Source organism: Parasteatoda tepidariorum, chromosome 7 (assembly GCF_982258835.1).
Source record: "Parasteatoda tepidariorum strain Cologne lab strain chromosome 7, Ptep-v5.0, whole genome shotgun sequence".
NCBI classification, from domain to species: Eukaryota; Metazoa; Arthropoda; class Arachnida; order Araneae; family Theridiidae; genus Parasteatoda; species Parasteatoda tepidariorum.
This window is the reverse complement of record NC_141761.1, coordinates 106,863,643-106,880,205: the sequence shown is the minus strand read 5'-3', so window position 1 is coordinate 106,880,205 and position 16,563 is coordinate 106,863,643. Positions and strand designations below refer to the sequence as shown.

Genomic DNA, 16,563 nt, shown 5'->3' with positions numbered 1-16,563 from the left:
CTATATTCTTCTTCTGGAAAACAGACATCAATATTTACAAGAAAAATGTCTCTCTTGTTACAATTATTCGCCTTTTTTTTATTTTTAAGCCTTAGCAACCTCTACCAATAATTTAAGACAAATTTCATTGGTTAACGTATTATCGATATCATCGTTACAAATGGTTGACTGAATGTAAGGAATAATGAATGTAAGCTAGCATGATACGAATCACTGTTTTCAGAGAGTGATTCGAATCCCATGATTTAAATCAGTGATCTGAAGCACATAATTTGAATAAGTGATTTGAACCAATTGTTTCAAATCAGTAATCTGTATTACTTATTTCTAATCTATGATGTGAATCACATGATCGAATCAGTGATTTGAGTCACTGATCTGAACCACTTGATTTGAATAGTGCTCCAAATCGCATGATTCGATCAAATCCCTTCATAGAGAATCAGTGATCCGAATGACTTGATTCGAATTATTGACCCGAATTGCATGATTCGAATCCCTGATCTGAATCCCTTTTTTCAATTCGAATAGTGATCTGAATCGAATGATTCAAATCATTGATCTAAATCACTTCATAACAATCAGTTGTTCGAATAGCATAACTTGAATCAATGATTTGAATAACTTGATTTGAATTGTGATTTGGGTCTCACGATTCGAATTAGTGATCCGAATTACTTCATAAGAGTCAGTAATTCAAATCACGTAGTTCGAATCAGTGATCTGCATTACTTGATTCAAATATTGATCCAAATCAGTCAACCAAATCCCGATTCGAAGCAGTGATCTGAATCACATGATTTGAATCAGTGAAATAAACCTTTTATTTGAATCACGTGATTTGAATCATCTAATCGAACTTGATTTGAATAGTGATTCGAATCAGTACATCCAAATCGAGAGTACTTTATTTTTAATATTGATTCCAATCAATGATCTCAATCACTTGATGCGAATCAGCGATCCAAATCACATGATTCGAATCAACTATCAAAAACACATTTGAATCATTGGTCTAAATCACTTGATTCGAATAATATTCCAAATTGCATGATTTGCGACAGTGATCTGAATCACTTTCACTTATCACATGATTCGAAATGGCATGATTCGAATCACTTGACTTGAAAAGTGATTCAAATCGCATGATTTGAATCACTGATCTGAATCATTTGATTCAAAAAATGATCAAAATCACATGATTCAAATCAGTGATCTGAAACATGACTCGAATCACATGATTTAAATAGTGGTTTAAATCATTAATTTGAATCACTTGATTCGAATAGTGAATCGACAATCCGAGTCACTTCATAAGAATCAGTTATTCAAATCACAAAATTCGAAACATTGATCCGAGTCGCAAGATTCGAGTCACTGATCTGAATAGTGATCCAAGTCGCATGATGCGAGTTAGTGATCCGATCTATATCATAAGAATCAATAATTCAAATGACATGATTCGAATAAGGGATCAGAATCTCATTATTCAAAACAGTGATCTGAATCACTTTATAACAATCAGTTATTAGAATCCCATGATTTGAATCTTTAATCTGAATCGCACCATTCCAAGCACTGATCTGAAATTGTTTGACTCAAAAAGTGATCTGATTCTCCTTATTCTAGCAATGATCTGAATCACATGATTTGAATCATTGATTCAAATCATTAGATTTGCATCACTGATCTGAAATCGCTCAATTCGAAAAGTGAACTGAATTACTTCATTCCAACAATGATACAAATCACATGATTTAAATCACATTGAATCATTGATCCATATGAATTTGATTCGAATCATTGATCCAAATCATTTGGTTTGTATCAATGATCTGAATTCCTTGACTTGAATCACTATTCAAAATCATGATTCGAATCTGTGATCTGAGTCACTTGATTTGAATTACTATCCTATCATGGCGTTATTTTAGCGCACACTGAGTGTTTCACTGTAATTTGTCTAATGTGGCGTTTTGATTTTTAAAAAAATCAATAATTGCTAAGTCACAAAACTATTACAGATATGCTAAGTGTAAAAACGTAAAAATTTTTGATGATAAAATGTGATATTAGAACAATCAAAGGCAAAAGTATAGCACAAGAATAAAAAAAGTTCAGTTTAGAAAGAATTAAAAAAGAAAAGTACAAATAATCCTTTTTTTTCTTTAAAAAAAAAAGCATTTTCAGAAAAAAAGAAAAACAATTCAGAAACATTTGAAAGAAGAATCAATTGAAACAAGAAACAACAAAATCTCTACCGTCCGTAAACTTAATGCCGAGCCTACGATCTGCTGATCAGCCCCCTTCTCGAAACAGAATGTTTTTTTTTTTTTAATGGCTGGCATTTGAGTCTACTTCCCATTGGCCTCAGAAATGCCAGATTAGCTCCTCTCTTACCGTTACCCAGTAGGCACCTGTCGCGTTGCCCACATCATACAGAAGAGAGCCGTGGTGGATCAGGGGATAGAACGTTCGTCTTCCAATGAGGTGAAGCAGGTACGATTCCCAGTGATAGCTGGTCGATACGAATTCCGCATCCGGCTTGCACAAAGAACAGTGCTGAATTAAAAATATCCTCAGTGGTAGATGGATCAATGGTTAGAGTCCCCTAGCTGTCAAGCTAACCGTGGGATGTTTTGGGGGTCTTCCTTTCCATGTAATGCAAATGAGGGCTAGTTCCATCAAAAAGTCCTTCATGAAGTCCCAATACTAGGCCAATTTCTCCCAATACTTGGTTCAGGAGTTCCCTTGTCTTCTGGATTGGGTTCAAAATTACAAGACTATGGAGTTGAACATTAGCAGTCGTTAACTGGTTCTTCAATGCCGATTATAAAATAAAATTTCATTATCGAACCACTCACTCATTTGAATCATCAAAGGGAACTGATTTTATTCATTCAATCAATATGATGATTCATTTGGCCCAACTCTATTTGTTGAGATCAGGAATGAAACCAGTTGGAAACAAAAGAGCTTCAACTAATTGGAAACAAGTCAAAATTTTAATTAAAACCTATGGACACAAAAGGGGTTTAAAAAATTAGTGTTTTCTAAAAAAGAAAGATTAAAAAAAAATTTGAACAACAAATTTATTACAAAATACATTTTATTTTTTATTTCAGATTTGGTATACTCAAGAGGCCAGAGTTAGAAATAAATGTTTGTGACGTTTTTTAGTAAGTAACCACTGAAGTTACCTTCACATTTCCTCATAAATTCATTTAAACCATAGAAAAATAAACATAGCAGCCTAATTTTCTTCCTCATTCAATAACAAAACCATCTTCAATGTTCTTTGAATTTAATAATAATGTTTGTTTTTCCTGTAGGAGCTATGTCTATCAGATGAATCTCTTGATGAATGTCTATCTGAATATTTTCTCTTATCTTGCAAGTTGAAAGGTAAAATTGGCTTCTTAAATGGACGCTCTTTGCCACCAAATCTCAGCTGACCAGACTCTTTTTTCCCACTCAGTCCTCCACCTGTAAAAAAGTTCAGAAAATAAAAAACTAAAAAAACACAGCAAAACAATACACAGTTTTGAATTAATGGTAAGAGTTTCACTTAACCTGCAATCTAAATGGGTTATATAAAGCTACAAAAAATCGTAATTAGTGCTATCACACAATAATACAGTATACTCTTGATATCTCAAAGTTGATGGGGCCCTAAAAATTGCGAGTTTAGAACTAAATATGTTCTAAAAAATAGAAAGATATACTTTAAAATATTACTCTAAAAAGTAGTCACAAAATATAATTAATCTTCAGGCAAACTAGTTTTATGTAAATGTTATAGGCACAAAAAAAAAAAAAAAAAAACTTTGAATTGATGCAATTAGCTAAAGAAAAACACAAAATATAAAAATTAAGGAACTTCAGATTTGATATTAAATGAACAAAATGATTTAACATTAATACTGATATTTTGAGACATTGAAAATCTTCATCCAGTGCTTTGTGTCAACTTAAATATCATATACTTTAAATGTTCAGGCTTCAAATCATTACAAAATTGCAACTTGGTAGATGAAAATTGGAATCATACACAGGCTTCCTAGTGAGCTAAAGAAAAAGGACAATTTTTTGGAGACATACACAAAGACTACTTTTAAAAAAGTATAATTTGCTTAGCACCGTAAAGGCAAGTATTATAGCAAAATAATATACTATTTTTAATTTCAGAATGCCGACCACTGGTCTAGTGGTAACTGTACTGGATTATGGGGCGAATCTGGTGGTTGTGGGTTCGAATCTCATTGCAGGCATGGATGTAACTTTCTCTGTGTTCTATGTCCTTTCTTCTGTGTGAATGAAACATGCCCTATAAACGTGGGTGACGCACCTCCACCGCCGTGGCTTAGCCCACTGTGTAATGATAAAGAGAAATTGCAGTTCTGGTATTTCTGAGGCTAATAAGAAATAGACCTAAGTGTCCGCCATTGAAATTTTTTTTTCTGAATTACTTTGTTTAGAACAAAGCTCTCAACGGTCTAGAACCCATTGAGTTATGTTGACAACAGCTTCACTAATGGTATAACCTCCCAAGATTGGACAGGTCACCAGATGAAGAGAAATATTTTGGTCCTCCAGGTTGAGCCTGAGGCCAACAACTTTACTCTGTAAAAAACCATACCCTTAAGAAATCAAAAGAAGAATTTTTCAGGACTGTTAGTACGGAGGAAAGAATATAAAGGACATGAGAGCAGGTACATGGAACTTTTTTTAAAGGAGAAAAGGATTGTCAGTTCAGATGCAAATTATGGAGGAATATAATGTGGATTTGATAGCTTAAAGAAATGGGATGAAAAGAAAGAAAAATACATGACAATAAATAACACACAACTTTTTTCAGTTGTGACCCTAAAAAAAACCTTTATCTGGAAGAGAATTTCTAATTCATAAAAAGATACAATACTAAGTCATTTGTTTTGAACCTATATCACCTAGATTATACAAAATAAAACTAAGAGGTAAGTTCTTCATTCATAGTTTAATCACTATTCCTGTCCCAACAGAGACCCTCTATGAAGAAATTTATGCGTACCAATTTGAATTTCTGTGCCTATGAATAACCAAATTTATAAATTCTATGTTTATGGCCTACTAAATAAGAAATGATTTAGAGAAATGATCAAATGAAAGAACACACAACAGAAAACAGCTCCTTTAGTCATATCTTCAGTCTTATCAAAATTATTTAGACAATAAATGTTATGAACAAAAATATGTATTGAACTTACTCCTTCAAATTTCAACGTACCATAAAATTGTCCCATTGAACGTTTTTGAGACAAACAATTTAACTATTAAAAACATCAAATATTGCCAGTGAAAATTAAAATAGAGGGTATAAAATATGCTACAAAGAAGACATACGAGAACTGCTGTAGAAGATCCACTAGAAAAAATGAACAAAAAGATCCATAAAGAAAAAAAAATAGAGCTTTCATAAAAATTTTCTAAATGATGTTGCCAAGGGTAATTATGAGCCAAACTCGAAAATCCTGAAAATTTCTTGAGTAAAATCATTAATGACGCATTTCAAAAAATTAATGTCCTTATAAATTTAAATTATTGATATTTTCACAACATGAAATTCTAAATAAATTATATGAAGAATAATTTAAATCAACAATTTTGTATAAGCTTACTTCTATCTCTAATCACATTTATTATTCTACCAGAAAAAATATTTACAAACGAAAGAGATGCCAAGTATAAATTTTAATTCTAATATTTTTAAATAAAACATACAAGAAATTTTATACATAAATGTGATCGATGATTTATTGAAACTTCTTGACCTTGGATTTCCGGATCGGAGTGAGCGAAAAATTCGGAAGCCAGGACTTTTTCAGAACACAATCATCTGTGCGTTGCAATAAATCAAATCAATGAATAAATAACTATATACCTAATCTACGAGGTATCCATCCAGTAAGTACTCTTTCACACTCTAAATCCACTAGAATTTCTTTGTCATCAACGATGGTATGATCGAAGTCTCTCACGGCTTTAATAGCATCGTATTTGTCATAATATTCTATAAATCCATAGCCTTTTGAAAAACCTGTGACTATATCACGAATCAACCTGAACCTTTTAATATCGCCACACCGAGAAAACATCTGGAAAACAATATAAAAGAAAACAATGTAAACTGACTTTTAATGCTCACCTTAAACATTTCAATTTTATTTATAACAATTTTTAAAATATGAAAGCCTTACTACAATGTAGTGATAATACAGAATCATTTTAAAAAAAGTTTCATTTTCATATCAAATTGTTCATTTTTTTTATCAATAATTCCAGATAGTTAAGTTTCCAAAATTTCCCCTAGATAAAAAAAAAAAAAAAAAACATACTACCTAGATTGAAATTGTTTTGTTTTTTTTTTCATAAAAAAATGCTCTTGTGAACATTTTGAAAATGTGGCTTATCATGCATTTGCTCTGCGCTCTTCATACATAGAGATAAAGAATGTAAAGTATTGGTAATATTGAACAGTAATGTCAAAGTAATAAGTTCATTTGGGTATTTATCTAAGAATTATAGCAAATTTCTAGTACTTCGGGCGTATAAATCAATCTTTGAAAAAAATCAAATATGAAAATTTCACTTTCTATTTTAATTTAAAATTTTTTAAAAAGCGTGGAGTTAAAATTTCTTTCGATGATTGGTGAAAACTATTTTTTGTGGGAGATGAGGATGGAGTAGAATATATTGCCGAGTGGGATCCGTATCAATGTCAATATTATTGAATGTGACACAGACGATGTCTAAAAATCTTTAAATTTGCAGCTTTATAGAGAATTTTGGAGTTTTTAATGGTGTTATACTTCACGGAATACTCTCAAATACTCTTATCTTAACTTTTTTCATTCTTAATTTTTTCTGAACGCAATTTGAAGCATTATTTCTAAGAAAATCCTTACACATAAAGAAATTATGTTAAGAGAAAATACAAAATTTTTTGTTGATAACATATTGAAAACAGTTTTTGAAAGGAGTTAAGTGATACAGAGCTATTCATATCAGGGCTCGAAAAGTCACCCGTCCGCCCGTCCTCGGAGGTCAAAAATTCCCCGCGGACAACGAATTTCTCGAATTTGACGTCTGCGTGGACGGTCCTTTTCCCGGTAATGTGCGTGATACATTTTCAATTTTTGTTGGAATATATCTTAAATTTTAATGGGTGTCATTAAAATTTAAGATACATAACATCGTTAAACACCAGAAAACTTCAGCCCTGCTAGCCCCAGCTATTTATAAAGACCTAATGCAGCAAAATGACCCACAATACAGCAACATACTGCGCATGGTGGAATTGATGTTTTCTCTTTCTGGGAGTACTGCAGCGGTTGAAATAGGCTTTTCAGCAATGAACTTACAAAAAAAAAAACACATTATGTACTGTTCTTAAACAAGAAGCGTTAAAAGCAATTATGAACATCTACCTAAATTTAAAACCCCCTTCAGATTTCTGTGCAGAAACCTCTAAAAATCATTGGCTTGATTGTGGAACTGGCAAACGTCATATTTGATTCATTTAAAAAACGCAGTACCCTCGGATAAATTGACATTCCAAATAACTTGACCTTTGTCATTAAATTATTTCATAAAAGAAATACTAGATTACTATTAGTAACTTATTATTTCATTTATTACTGTATAATGTAATCCTAGTATTTGTAATCCTTGTAACTACTAATTCATTGTGCAATTTATATAAACTAGGAGGCTCCGCCCCCTGCTCGCTAACGCTCGCCAACCCCCGAGAATTGCTACGCAATCCTATGTGGTTCACGCCGTGAACCATGGCTCGCTGCGCTCGCTCGCCAATGAACGCAATGTTCTAGCACAAAGACATAGTATATTATCATGAAAGACATAGTATTTTATCATCAAAGACATAGTATTGCACTTATGTAGAAGAATTCTATCAATGTTCTTATTGGCTTTTAAAAAAGTTTATTAGCTATTTAGATTGTACATGATGAAAAAATCAAAACATTAGCTAAATGAGAAACATATTGGCAAAATAAATTATCAAATATTGCAGTTACTCACCTAAATTCAACTAAATGTGTATAATAAATTAGTTAATGCTAGAAATTTTGAAAGTTTTAGAAAAAAAATTTATTATTTGAAAATATAAACTTTAAACCCTAACTTTTCCTTGTGAGATAATAACCCTCAAAAAGTCTTTCATTTTCAAGAAAACAAAAATTTGTTTTATCGCCAAATGAAATATTTTTTGGTGATCAGCATTATTGAAATCAATTTCTATATTAATTAACATTTGTGATAAAGCAACATTTAGAACAAAATAAAGCATAACAGTTTAGAACAAAATAAGGATGTTTTACATACAATAAATTAAAATGAATGGCTGTTAGCATTACCCGAGAAATACCAAGTGGAGGTCGCCATGCTGCATTTCTAATCGGGGAGTTTTGATTTTGGCAGATATTATACTCTTCGACATCTATTGTAACATCTTGAACAGTTATTATTGCACTTGATCTCTGCAATCTACGTCTTCCATAACATTCCTCAACACTTTCTTGGGCTCTTCGAACACGTTTTCTTTCATTACGTTTAAAAGCCCTAGCAGCTTCACTAATATTCTGCATTTTAAAGCGTGAAAATTCAATGCATAAATAAACGCGAAATATAAAGAAATTCAATGCATTTAGTACAAACACTTAGACGTTTTTTAGACGTTTAGGTAGCTCCCAGTAGAAAAATATCAATTCAACAGCGGCCTTTTAAAGCATTCTCACTTCAATTAATTAATTAATTCCTAATTGAGTTTAAATTAAATATTTTCATGTTTTTAGGGCATGAATCTGAATAGAACAACCTGATAATGCTCACTCTGGTTATTGTTTCCGTTTTTAAAAGCGCTATATGTTGAGCCACCTCATGTGACATTTGCCATGTGACATTTTTAGCAGCAATTATTGGTTGATTTTCTAGTGTTGCCATTCGGAGAGTTGTAATGAGGCTTTTTTTTATCGCCGTGTAAGAGTAATATATATATATAGATGTTAGTAATAAATAAGAGAAAATCATATTTTTATTTATTTAGAAGCTACGGGTTGGTTTCAAAGGAGGACTGGTACGTTGTTGGACAAGCCGTCCTCGGGGACGGGTAAAATTTCTGAGTTTTTTCGAGCCCTGATTCATATCTATCTTAATGATTATAAAGCAATATCTCACAAACAATGAAAGCCCAACTTTATCACTGGTGTAGAAGTTGGTGCCCTGATTTTTGCAAAATTTTGGGGATTGAAAAGGCAACTTTAAGCTGGGGCATACAGTAGTTAACATTATAAAAATTCACTTATTTATAATTTTGAAAGAGTGAGTGAAAAATAAAACTTTAAGTGATATTTTGATCAACACATGAAATTTCTAGGTTAAGGAACATTGTATGATATTAAATATAGCTTTATTTTACCATACCTGCAAATAAAGTGGTTTTCCTTGAAAAAATTTATTTGAAATAAGTTTCCTAATTTTTTGTCACAATTATGCCATAGGAAATTATGGAGCATTGACCTCTAATGGCCACGTATCGCAAAAAAAGTGTTGTTGCAGGACTGCTTAGCTTGGCAAAAAATTTATTCCAATACACAATGAAATAATATAATTAAATTTTTATATTTATGAAAATTATTTAATTACATTTTTTCATTTATTTGCGTAAATTCATTTATGCAAATTATTCTACTATTATTTAATTAATGTAAATAACGTCTTCTAAAATTTAGGCAATGAATTTTTAAACATAAAATGCATCTTTACTTGAAATATATAAAGTAAATATTATTGGCCATAAATTATAATATGGAAGCGTTTCAAGGATTTTTTCCCATTGAAATTACGTGCAAATTGGTTACATTTTCAAAGAAGATTGGGGCAATTAGGAAACCATTTTTTATTCACCCATTTTCATATTAAGTCGTCCTATGACGATGTTTCCATGCACAGTTATTCTTTTAAACCTTGTGATAAAATTTACGCTGCCCAATATCATAAAATAAAGTTCAAGCAAAATAAAGCATTACTAACTCTTTTCAGTGTACTTTCATCAGTTTTAGGATTCAATCTTCCAACAAATACAGTAGCTTTTGGATGGCCAACAACCAATTTGTTTGGTTTATACTCTGCCTGAAAATATAATGAAATTTTTAAATTAAGAAATAAGTTAGAACATTTAAGAAACCTTCAATTACTTTTATACACTTGTGGATAGTCCCTCAGTTCAACTCATTAAATTGTGATAATTTAGAATTGTTAATATTTGAAATAACAAAGACAATTAGATATTAAAATCATTAGAAAAATTTAACATGACAAAGATAACTAGATATTAAAATAGTTAGAACTATTTAAAAGAAATAAAAAAAAATTTGGGGAACCACTACTTACTACTAAAATAACAAAAGTGGTAAAATTGAAAAAAGAAAAAGGGAAATAGAAAAAATATTCTCTTAATTCTTAAAACAAAACTTCAATACCAAAAATAATATTTTTCAGAAAAAAAGTTATCCATAAAACGTCATAATAAATAAAAATACAGTGCTATCATAAAAACACCCATAAAAAAGATTATATACAAAAGCAAACAAGAAAAAATAAAAATCGATCTTGCGTTTTGAAAGTTTTAAGGCTAAACATCTCAGTTTCCAATTACTGTATTTTTGTTATAAAAAAAAAAGAAGAAGAACGTCTAATAGAAACCCTCTTAATTGTCGCATAATAATAAAATGGTTTATAAAAACAAATGTTTTTAAAAAAGGAAAAGCTAGAAACAAAAATTGTTCTCAATTTTTAAACAAAAAAAAATTAAATATGCTGACATAGCTACTTTTTCTTCTTTCGCAATGTGAGCTATAATTACACTCGATTTTATTCGATGTTTAGCTCAGCTCTTTTTAAAAGAAAATAAAACATCAGCTTTTTATAAAAGGAAAAAAATCCTACATTTTCCAGATTTTTAAGAAAAAAATTGGAAATTTCCTGTATTTTCCAAGTTTTTTTTGTGACTTTTTCATTATCTGTGTTTTCCCAGTTCAACCGGTGCCGGAGCAACCCTGTACTGGTCTAGCGTGATGACTAAATTTTCGTGATTTCTATTTGTGTTAAAAGCCAATATAAACTTTAATTATCAACAAAGAATTGCAAGATTACAATTATAATAACACTCAATAGGTATATAATTGTGTTAAAGTAGGGAAATTAAAAAAATAGATGAACATAATAAGGAGAAATCTTACTTGCATGGCTCGAACAACACCATGATCATGAGGAATGTTGTCGGTACCATCAATACTACCGGCTTTTAAAGGATTGTAAAAACGGGGCACAGCTTCCCAAGTTGAACTCATCCTGAATTATTCTTTCAATGAAAAAGAAAAAAATACAAATTTTTTTTAAAAATTACTTTGCTGATTAAAGAGAACTAATAACAAACATATTACAATAACATATTTACAGTTATTTGGTCATATATTTATAAGACACACAATTGTGATCATAAACAGTTTTTTTTTTTTTTTTTAAAAAAAAGCACTTGGAGTAAAGGTCCTTTAAGATTATTTTGCCTGAATATGTAACTAACTAAATAGCCAAATATTTTTTTTTTTACTAATGAAATATTACATTTATAAATAATCCCGATTCAGAGTAGTACAATAAATCTATAAAATAAATTATGTAAAAATACTATTATAAAAGCAGCGGGGAGATTTCCGTACAGCAACCTGTGGCAGAATAGTTGCTGAATCTTCGCAACTTCCTGGTAGCAGGCCCGCAGGAAACTAAAGAAAACATCACAGAAAGGGACCAACTAGAAAGGTATAACTCATACCCACCCCTAGGCAAACATCTATGTGGTTTTTTCTTTTGTGCAAATTTAAAAATCTATTTGGCACCTAGGCTACTGTAGTTGGCGCAACCATTCATGGGTGCCCCTCGAAAAAAAATTTAAGATTTAACTTAGTTTTTGACCAAATAATAGTGTCTAGCATTGTTTACCGGACTTTTAGAAATTTATAGTTCATTGACACAAAAATGTACCTTTCCTTGATAATAGACTACATAGTAAATCGATCATTCGTTTAGTTCTTCTAAAGAAATTCCTTTTTTTATTTTATGGGTTTTTTATTAGCAAACAAAACAACAACAAAAACAGCTAACCTTGTATATCTCCTTTCACCTATTACTGAAGGACTGACTTTTCTTCCTGAAACCATTCATATCTCTATTTTTCACTTCAGTAATATTTATTTTTGTACTAGCACTATAATTTCTTTTTAATAATCTTGATTTAACTTTGGCCAGCATGTCAATAGGTTGGGGGGAGGGGAAAGAAAACTCAAGCAAATATAGATTCAGCAATCTTACAAATTTTGCTTTCATGAACAGATGTTGAAGTTCAACCAATTCCATTTGTCAAGACTTTAAGAATTAGGATTTAGTGAGACTGACAAAAGGAAGATAAATAAAAGTTTTGAGACCATTCTGCCAGACTACGAAATTCAAGGAACAAGGATCGAGCAAGAAGAACTGAGAGTCAGATCATTTTTTCGTTCCCAGCAGTGTCCCCTTAACCGAGGTTTCACTTATATGAATGTATGGAGTGACTATAGCTGTTTTATGTTGTGAGAGTAGAGTATTCTCATGGATTATGCTTTTTTTTTTCCTCAAAAAGTTATATGATGTTTAAGCTAAGTAATATTCTTTTAATAAAAGTTCTTTGTAATTTCAAAGATGACTTTTTCATTATGCACGCTTAGCATTTTTCACTATGCACAACTATTTCAGCATGTCATCATTATTAGATCATTTTGCAATAGCTGTAAAATAATGTTATCCTTAAAATGTAATATTTTAAAAGAATTTATTAGTTCATTTATTTTTCTCAAGACTGAATTCAGTACCCAGGACTGACGAGTGGGAGGACAGATCACATTATGGAATAGGAATTATGCCATAGGAGCGACATATCACAATATGGAAATATCCCCAAACCAGCAGTTTTATTCAGTTCAACCAGTATTAATAAAAATATAATGAAATATAATGAAATATTATGGAAAATATTAACAGGGGATATTTCTGTATCGTGATCAGTTGCACCAACTACAATCGCCAAATAGATTTTAAACTTGCAAATTAAAAAAAAACAAAAAAACATGTAGATGTTTGCCCGAGGGTGGCCACGAGTTATACATTTCAAGTTGGTCCCTTTTTCTTAGTTTCTCGCGGGCCGCTGCCCGGAAGTTGCCAAGACTTGGCGATTATTCTGAAACAGATCAGGATACAGAAATCTCCCCTATTTACCACCTAACTTCTCCACTTTTTTCACATTAATTCTAACAAATTCAATTTTTGAACTTGTTAACTAATTATTCAATTGTAACATAATAATAATAGCAGTTATTAAAATAGTTTTTAAAGTAAAAAAAGGTACGGATGTTAACTGTGATGAAATACTAAAGAAATTATATCAGGGTTCCCATCCAATTTCAGAAAAAAAATTCCCTGACTTTTTCAGGTATATCAGGTAAATTTCAATTGAACTATATTCCAAACTATATTTTATCTATACCATGAAATTTTTCATCAGGAAACTTTTGATTTTTTTTTCACTTGTAAAAAGTATTGAATTTTCTGAGTAAAAAAATTACAATAAATGAGGATGGAAACATTTCAGTTTGACTTAAGCATGAAATTTTAACAATAAATAATTGCAATAAAAGTTAGAATTACTTAAGTTGAATCTCAAACAGTTTACTGTTACTGACAATTTTAAGATTGGTTATTTTCCAGGTATTAGCAAAAAAAAGTGCAACTTTCCCTGATTTTTGGTTTTCCCTGCCCAGTGGGAACCCTGTTATATAAAACAATCAGAAACTTTATAATTTTGAAAATGTTGATCAGTTCAAACATCATAGCTCATTTGTAATCAAAAGTAATTATGTTAAAATTGAATTCATATAACAAATTTAACAGGACAGGAAATTTCTAATATGGATTATTAAACAATACCAAAACAAATTATTTATATATAAAGACGAAGTTAAACTTACGTAAGACATTTAAAGACCAATATTTTTGTAGGAAAGTGTATGCAAGACTATAAACAAAAATGTTTTCTAAAAATATTTGATGCATTAAATAAGAAAATGTTGAGCATTATAGAAGTACATTAATAAAAAATTAATAACAATAACATCTTAGAAATATTATATTTTAGGTAAGTCAACAAACATTGGGCTAGAATAATTTCTTTATTTTTCTAGTTCAAAATCAAAAATAATCCCATAATTACACAGACCGTTTTAAACTGTCTATGTCTGCCCGACTTTTGGATATTAGGAACGAAGCGTGACCGCACTATCTTGAATACTGGACTTTATATCAACCCTATACTTTGTTGGTCATATAAAATAAATGATCGCCAAGGGCTTGGTTGGCGAAATTTGATCACAAATGGCGAAAAAAATGTGAGAGGGAGTTATGAAACTAAGTTTGCCAAAATATCTATCTTTTCTTGAACAGAAATTAATAAGAATATTTGCAATACTCTCAAGATCAAGAATATCTATTATATTCTTGTCATTGATTTGTGGCTATGTTGGATGTAAGTGTTGAAATACTTGCCGATACTTTTCCAATTCACAGGCGCAAGTGATTTCGACTAATTTATCTACTTATGTATTTAAAAAAATTTGAATTTACTTGCACTCATAATGATTTTGAACACAAGTTTGCATTAGTAACTTTATCACCCGCACCGGCAAAATGGTAAAATACCAAATTGGCTTTTAATATTGGCATACGCACTTGGAAAATACACATACATACTTAAATATAGGGGCACACAGTGTGTCCCCTAATATGTCAATAATTATTTCCTTCGGTATGGTATTATAGCATGTTATAAAATAGTACCTTACCGAGTTTGAATATTATAGGTAAATATTAAGCGGCCATATATATATGCCTCATATCTCCGCTTAAGAAAACCCATAAGAAACAATTTCTTTATTTCACTTAGAAGAGAAAAAAATTATAATTTTAAATAAAGGAATATTTTATTGAAGGAATATTAAATAAAGGAATATTTTATTGCATATGTATATTTACCATGTCCGGAGTTCGAACTCTGAATCCTCGGCATTAGGAATTTATTGCTTCCTACCATTTTACCCTACCGGTCACACTTAGCTGTTTGACTTAAAACAAGATTAAGTAATTTCCAGCGTATATACAATTTAACCATATTTGTCCCCCTATATAAGCCCCCTAATTTCTAACTGTGCCACATAGTGGGTACCCTAAATTGTCGACAATAATTTCTTTTAATATGGTAATATATTATCTTATAAAATAATAGCTGACTGAGTTTGAAGTTTGTAGGTCAGTATTAAGGGGAGCTATGTGGTCCTATAAATACATGCAAGTATGTATGAGCAACAATATCTCCATTTTAACACTATTATACGCACTTAAAAATATATACCCACGTACTTAAATTTTGTGCCACAATGTGGGTCCTCTAATATGTCTATAATTTTTCCCTTTACTTTGGTAGTATAGCTTATTATAAAATAATCTTTTATCGAGTTTGAATATTATAGGTTAGTATAAAGGGGAATATGGGATATATATATTCAGTAATATAATATATTTCAACAATATAATATATACTGTAATATATTATATGTACCGCGAAAACACTGCAATACATAGTTGCAATCAGAGCCTGACTAAAGCAAAGGAATACGGAGCACCCGATCGGGTCCCACATAAGGGGGGGTGCCAAATCGAATAGAAAGTTTATTTTACCTTTAATGAATTTTTTTTGAACAAAATATCAGCGCAGTGTAAAATCCGTTTTATGTTAGATTCTTCATTAATCTATTGTATGAACACGAAAATCTATATTTCGTAAATCCATAGCTTTCTAGGGCGGAATTCAGCTAAATTTTTGCAATTACGATGAAAAAATTTGGGTAAACAAAAGCCTTTTTTTTTTTTACATATCGCAAAATGCGATTCGTTTACAAAAGTACGGGCTTCTGATTGGTATAATTGAGCTATCTTAATTGCGAAAATTTAGCTGAATGCCACCCTAATGTCAGTAAGGATACGAATTTTTCGCAGCAAGATGATAAAGTTAACAATCAGTTATCCTATTCTTGAGTGTTTTGTACTTCTTTAATTCAGTTAATTTAGAGAAAATAATAAATTTTTGTCAAATTTTAGCTATATCCACTTAATTATGGACATAGAATTGTTAGAAAATCAATAAATTGGACAGGACGATATTTCGTCTGACCATTGATGGGGGGGGGGGGAGACTTAATAGTTATTTTAGGTTCTAGTCAATTTTATTATTATATATCTATTATGAGGTAAAAAATTTGAATACCTCCATAAAGTTCGGTTTCTCATTACTGAAGTAGTGAAGCAGAGGGGGGGGGCAAAGAAATTTTAGTTATTTTTTCCTTTGGTTTTGGGCCCTTTTGTTTG

General features: G+C 30.8%; 1 protein-coding gene across 2 annotated transcripts; it reads right to left on the bottom strand.

Moving 5' to 3' along the window:
- Positions 1-3,091: 3,091 nt before the first annotated feature.
- LOC107455187 (U11/U12 small nuclear ribonucleoprotein 35 kDa protein) lies at positions 3,092-14,396 on the bottom strand. 2 transcript variants are annotated; one of them, XM_043039765.3, is made up of 5 exons: positions 14,115-14,396; positions 11,298-11,419; positions 10,090-10,188; positions 5,921-6,134; positions 3,092-3,486 (listed from the first exon to the last, which is right to left on the bottom strand). In XM_043039765.3, the coding sequence occupies exons 2-5, from the start codon at positions 11,406-11,408 to the stop codon at positions 3,305-3,307; spliced, it is 606 nt and encodes a 201-aa protein (XP_042895699.1). In that variant the 5' UTR covers positions 11,409-11,419; positions 14,115-14,396; the 3' UTR covers positions 3,092-3,304. The 2 variants fall into 2 exon arrangements, with proteins under 2 accessions (XP_042895699.1, XP_071039121.1); XM_071183020.2 differs by having other exon boundaries at positions 14,296-14,368.
- Between the last annotated feature and the right edge of the window lie 2,167 nt (positions 14,397-16,563).

Coding starts and splice junctions, on each gene's coding strand:
- LOC107455187 (XM_043039765.3), bottom strand. CDS start 11,408: ATGAGTTCAACTTGGGAAGCTGTGCCCCGTTTTTACAATCCTTTAAAA. Junction 10,189..11,297: donor GTGTTGTTCGAGCCATGCAA/GTAAGATTTCTC, acceptor TTATATTTTCAG/GCAGAGTATAAACCAAACAA. Junction 6,135..10,089: donor ATGAAAGTACACTGAAAAGA/GTTAGTAATGCT, acceptor ATTGTTTTCCAG/ATGTTTTCTCGGTGTGGCGA.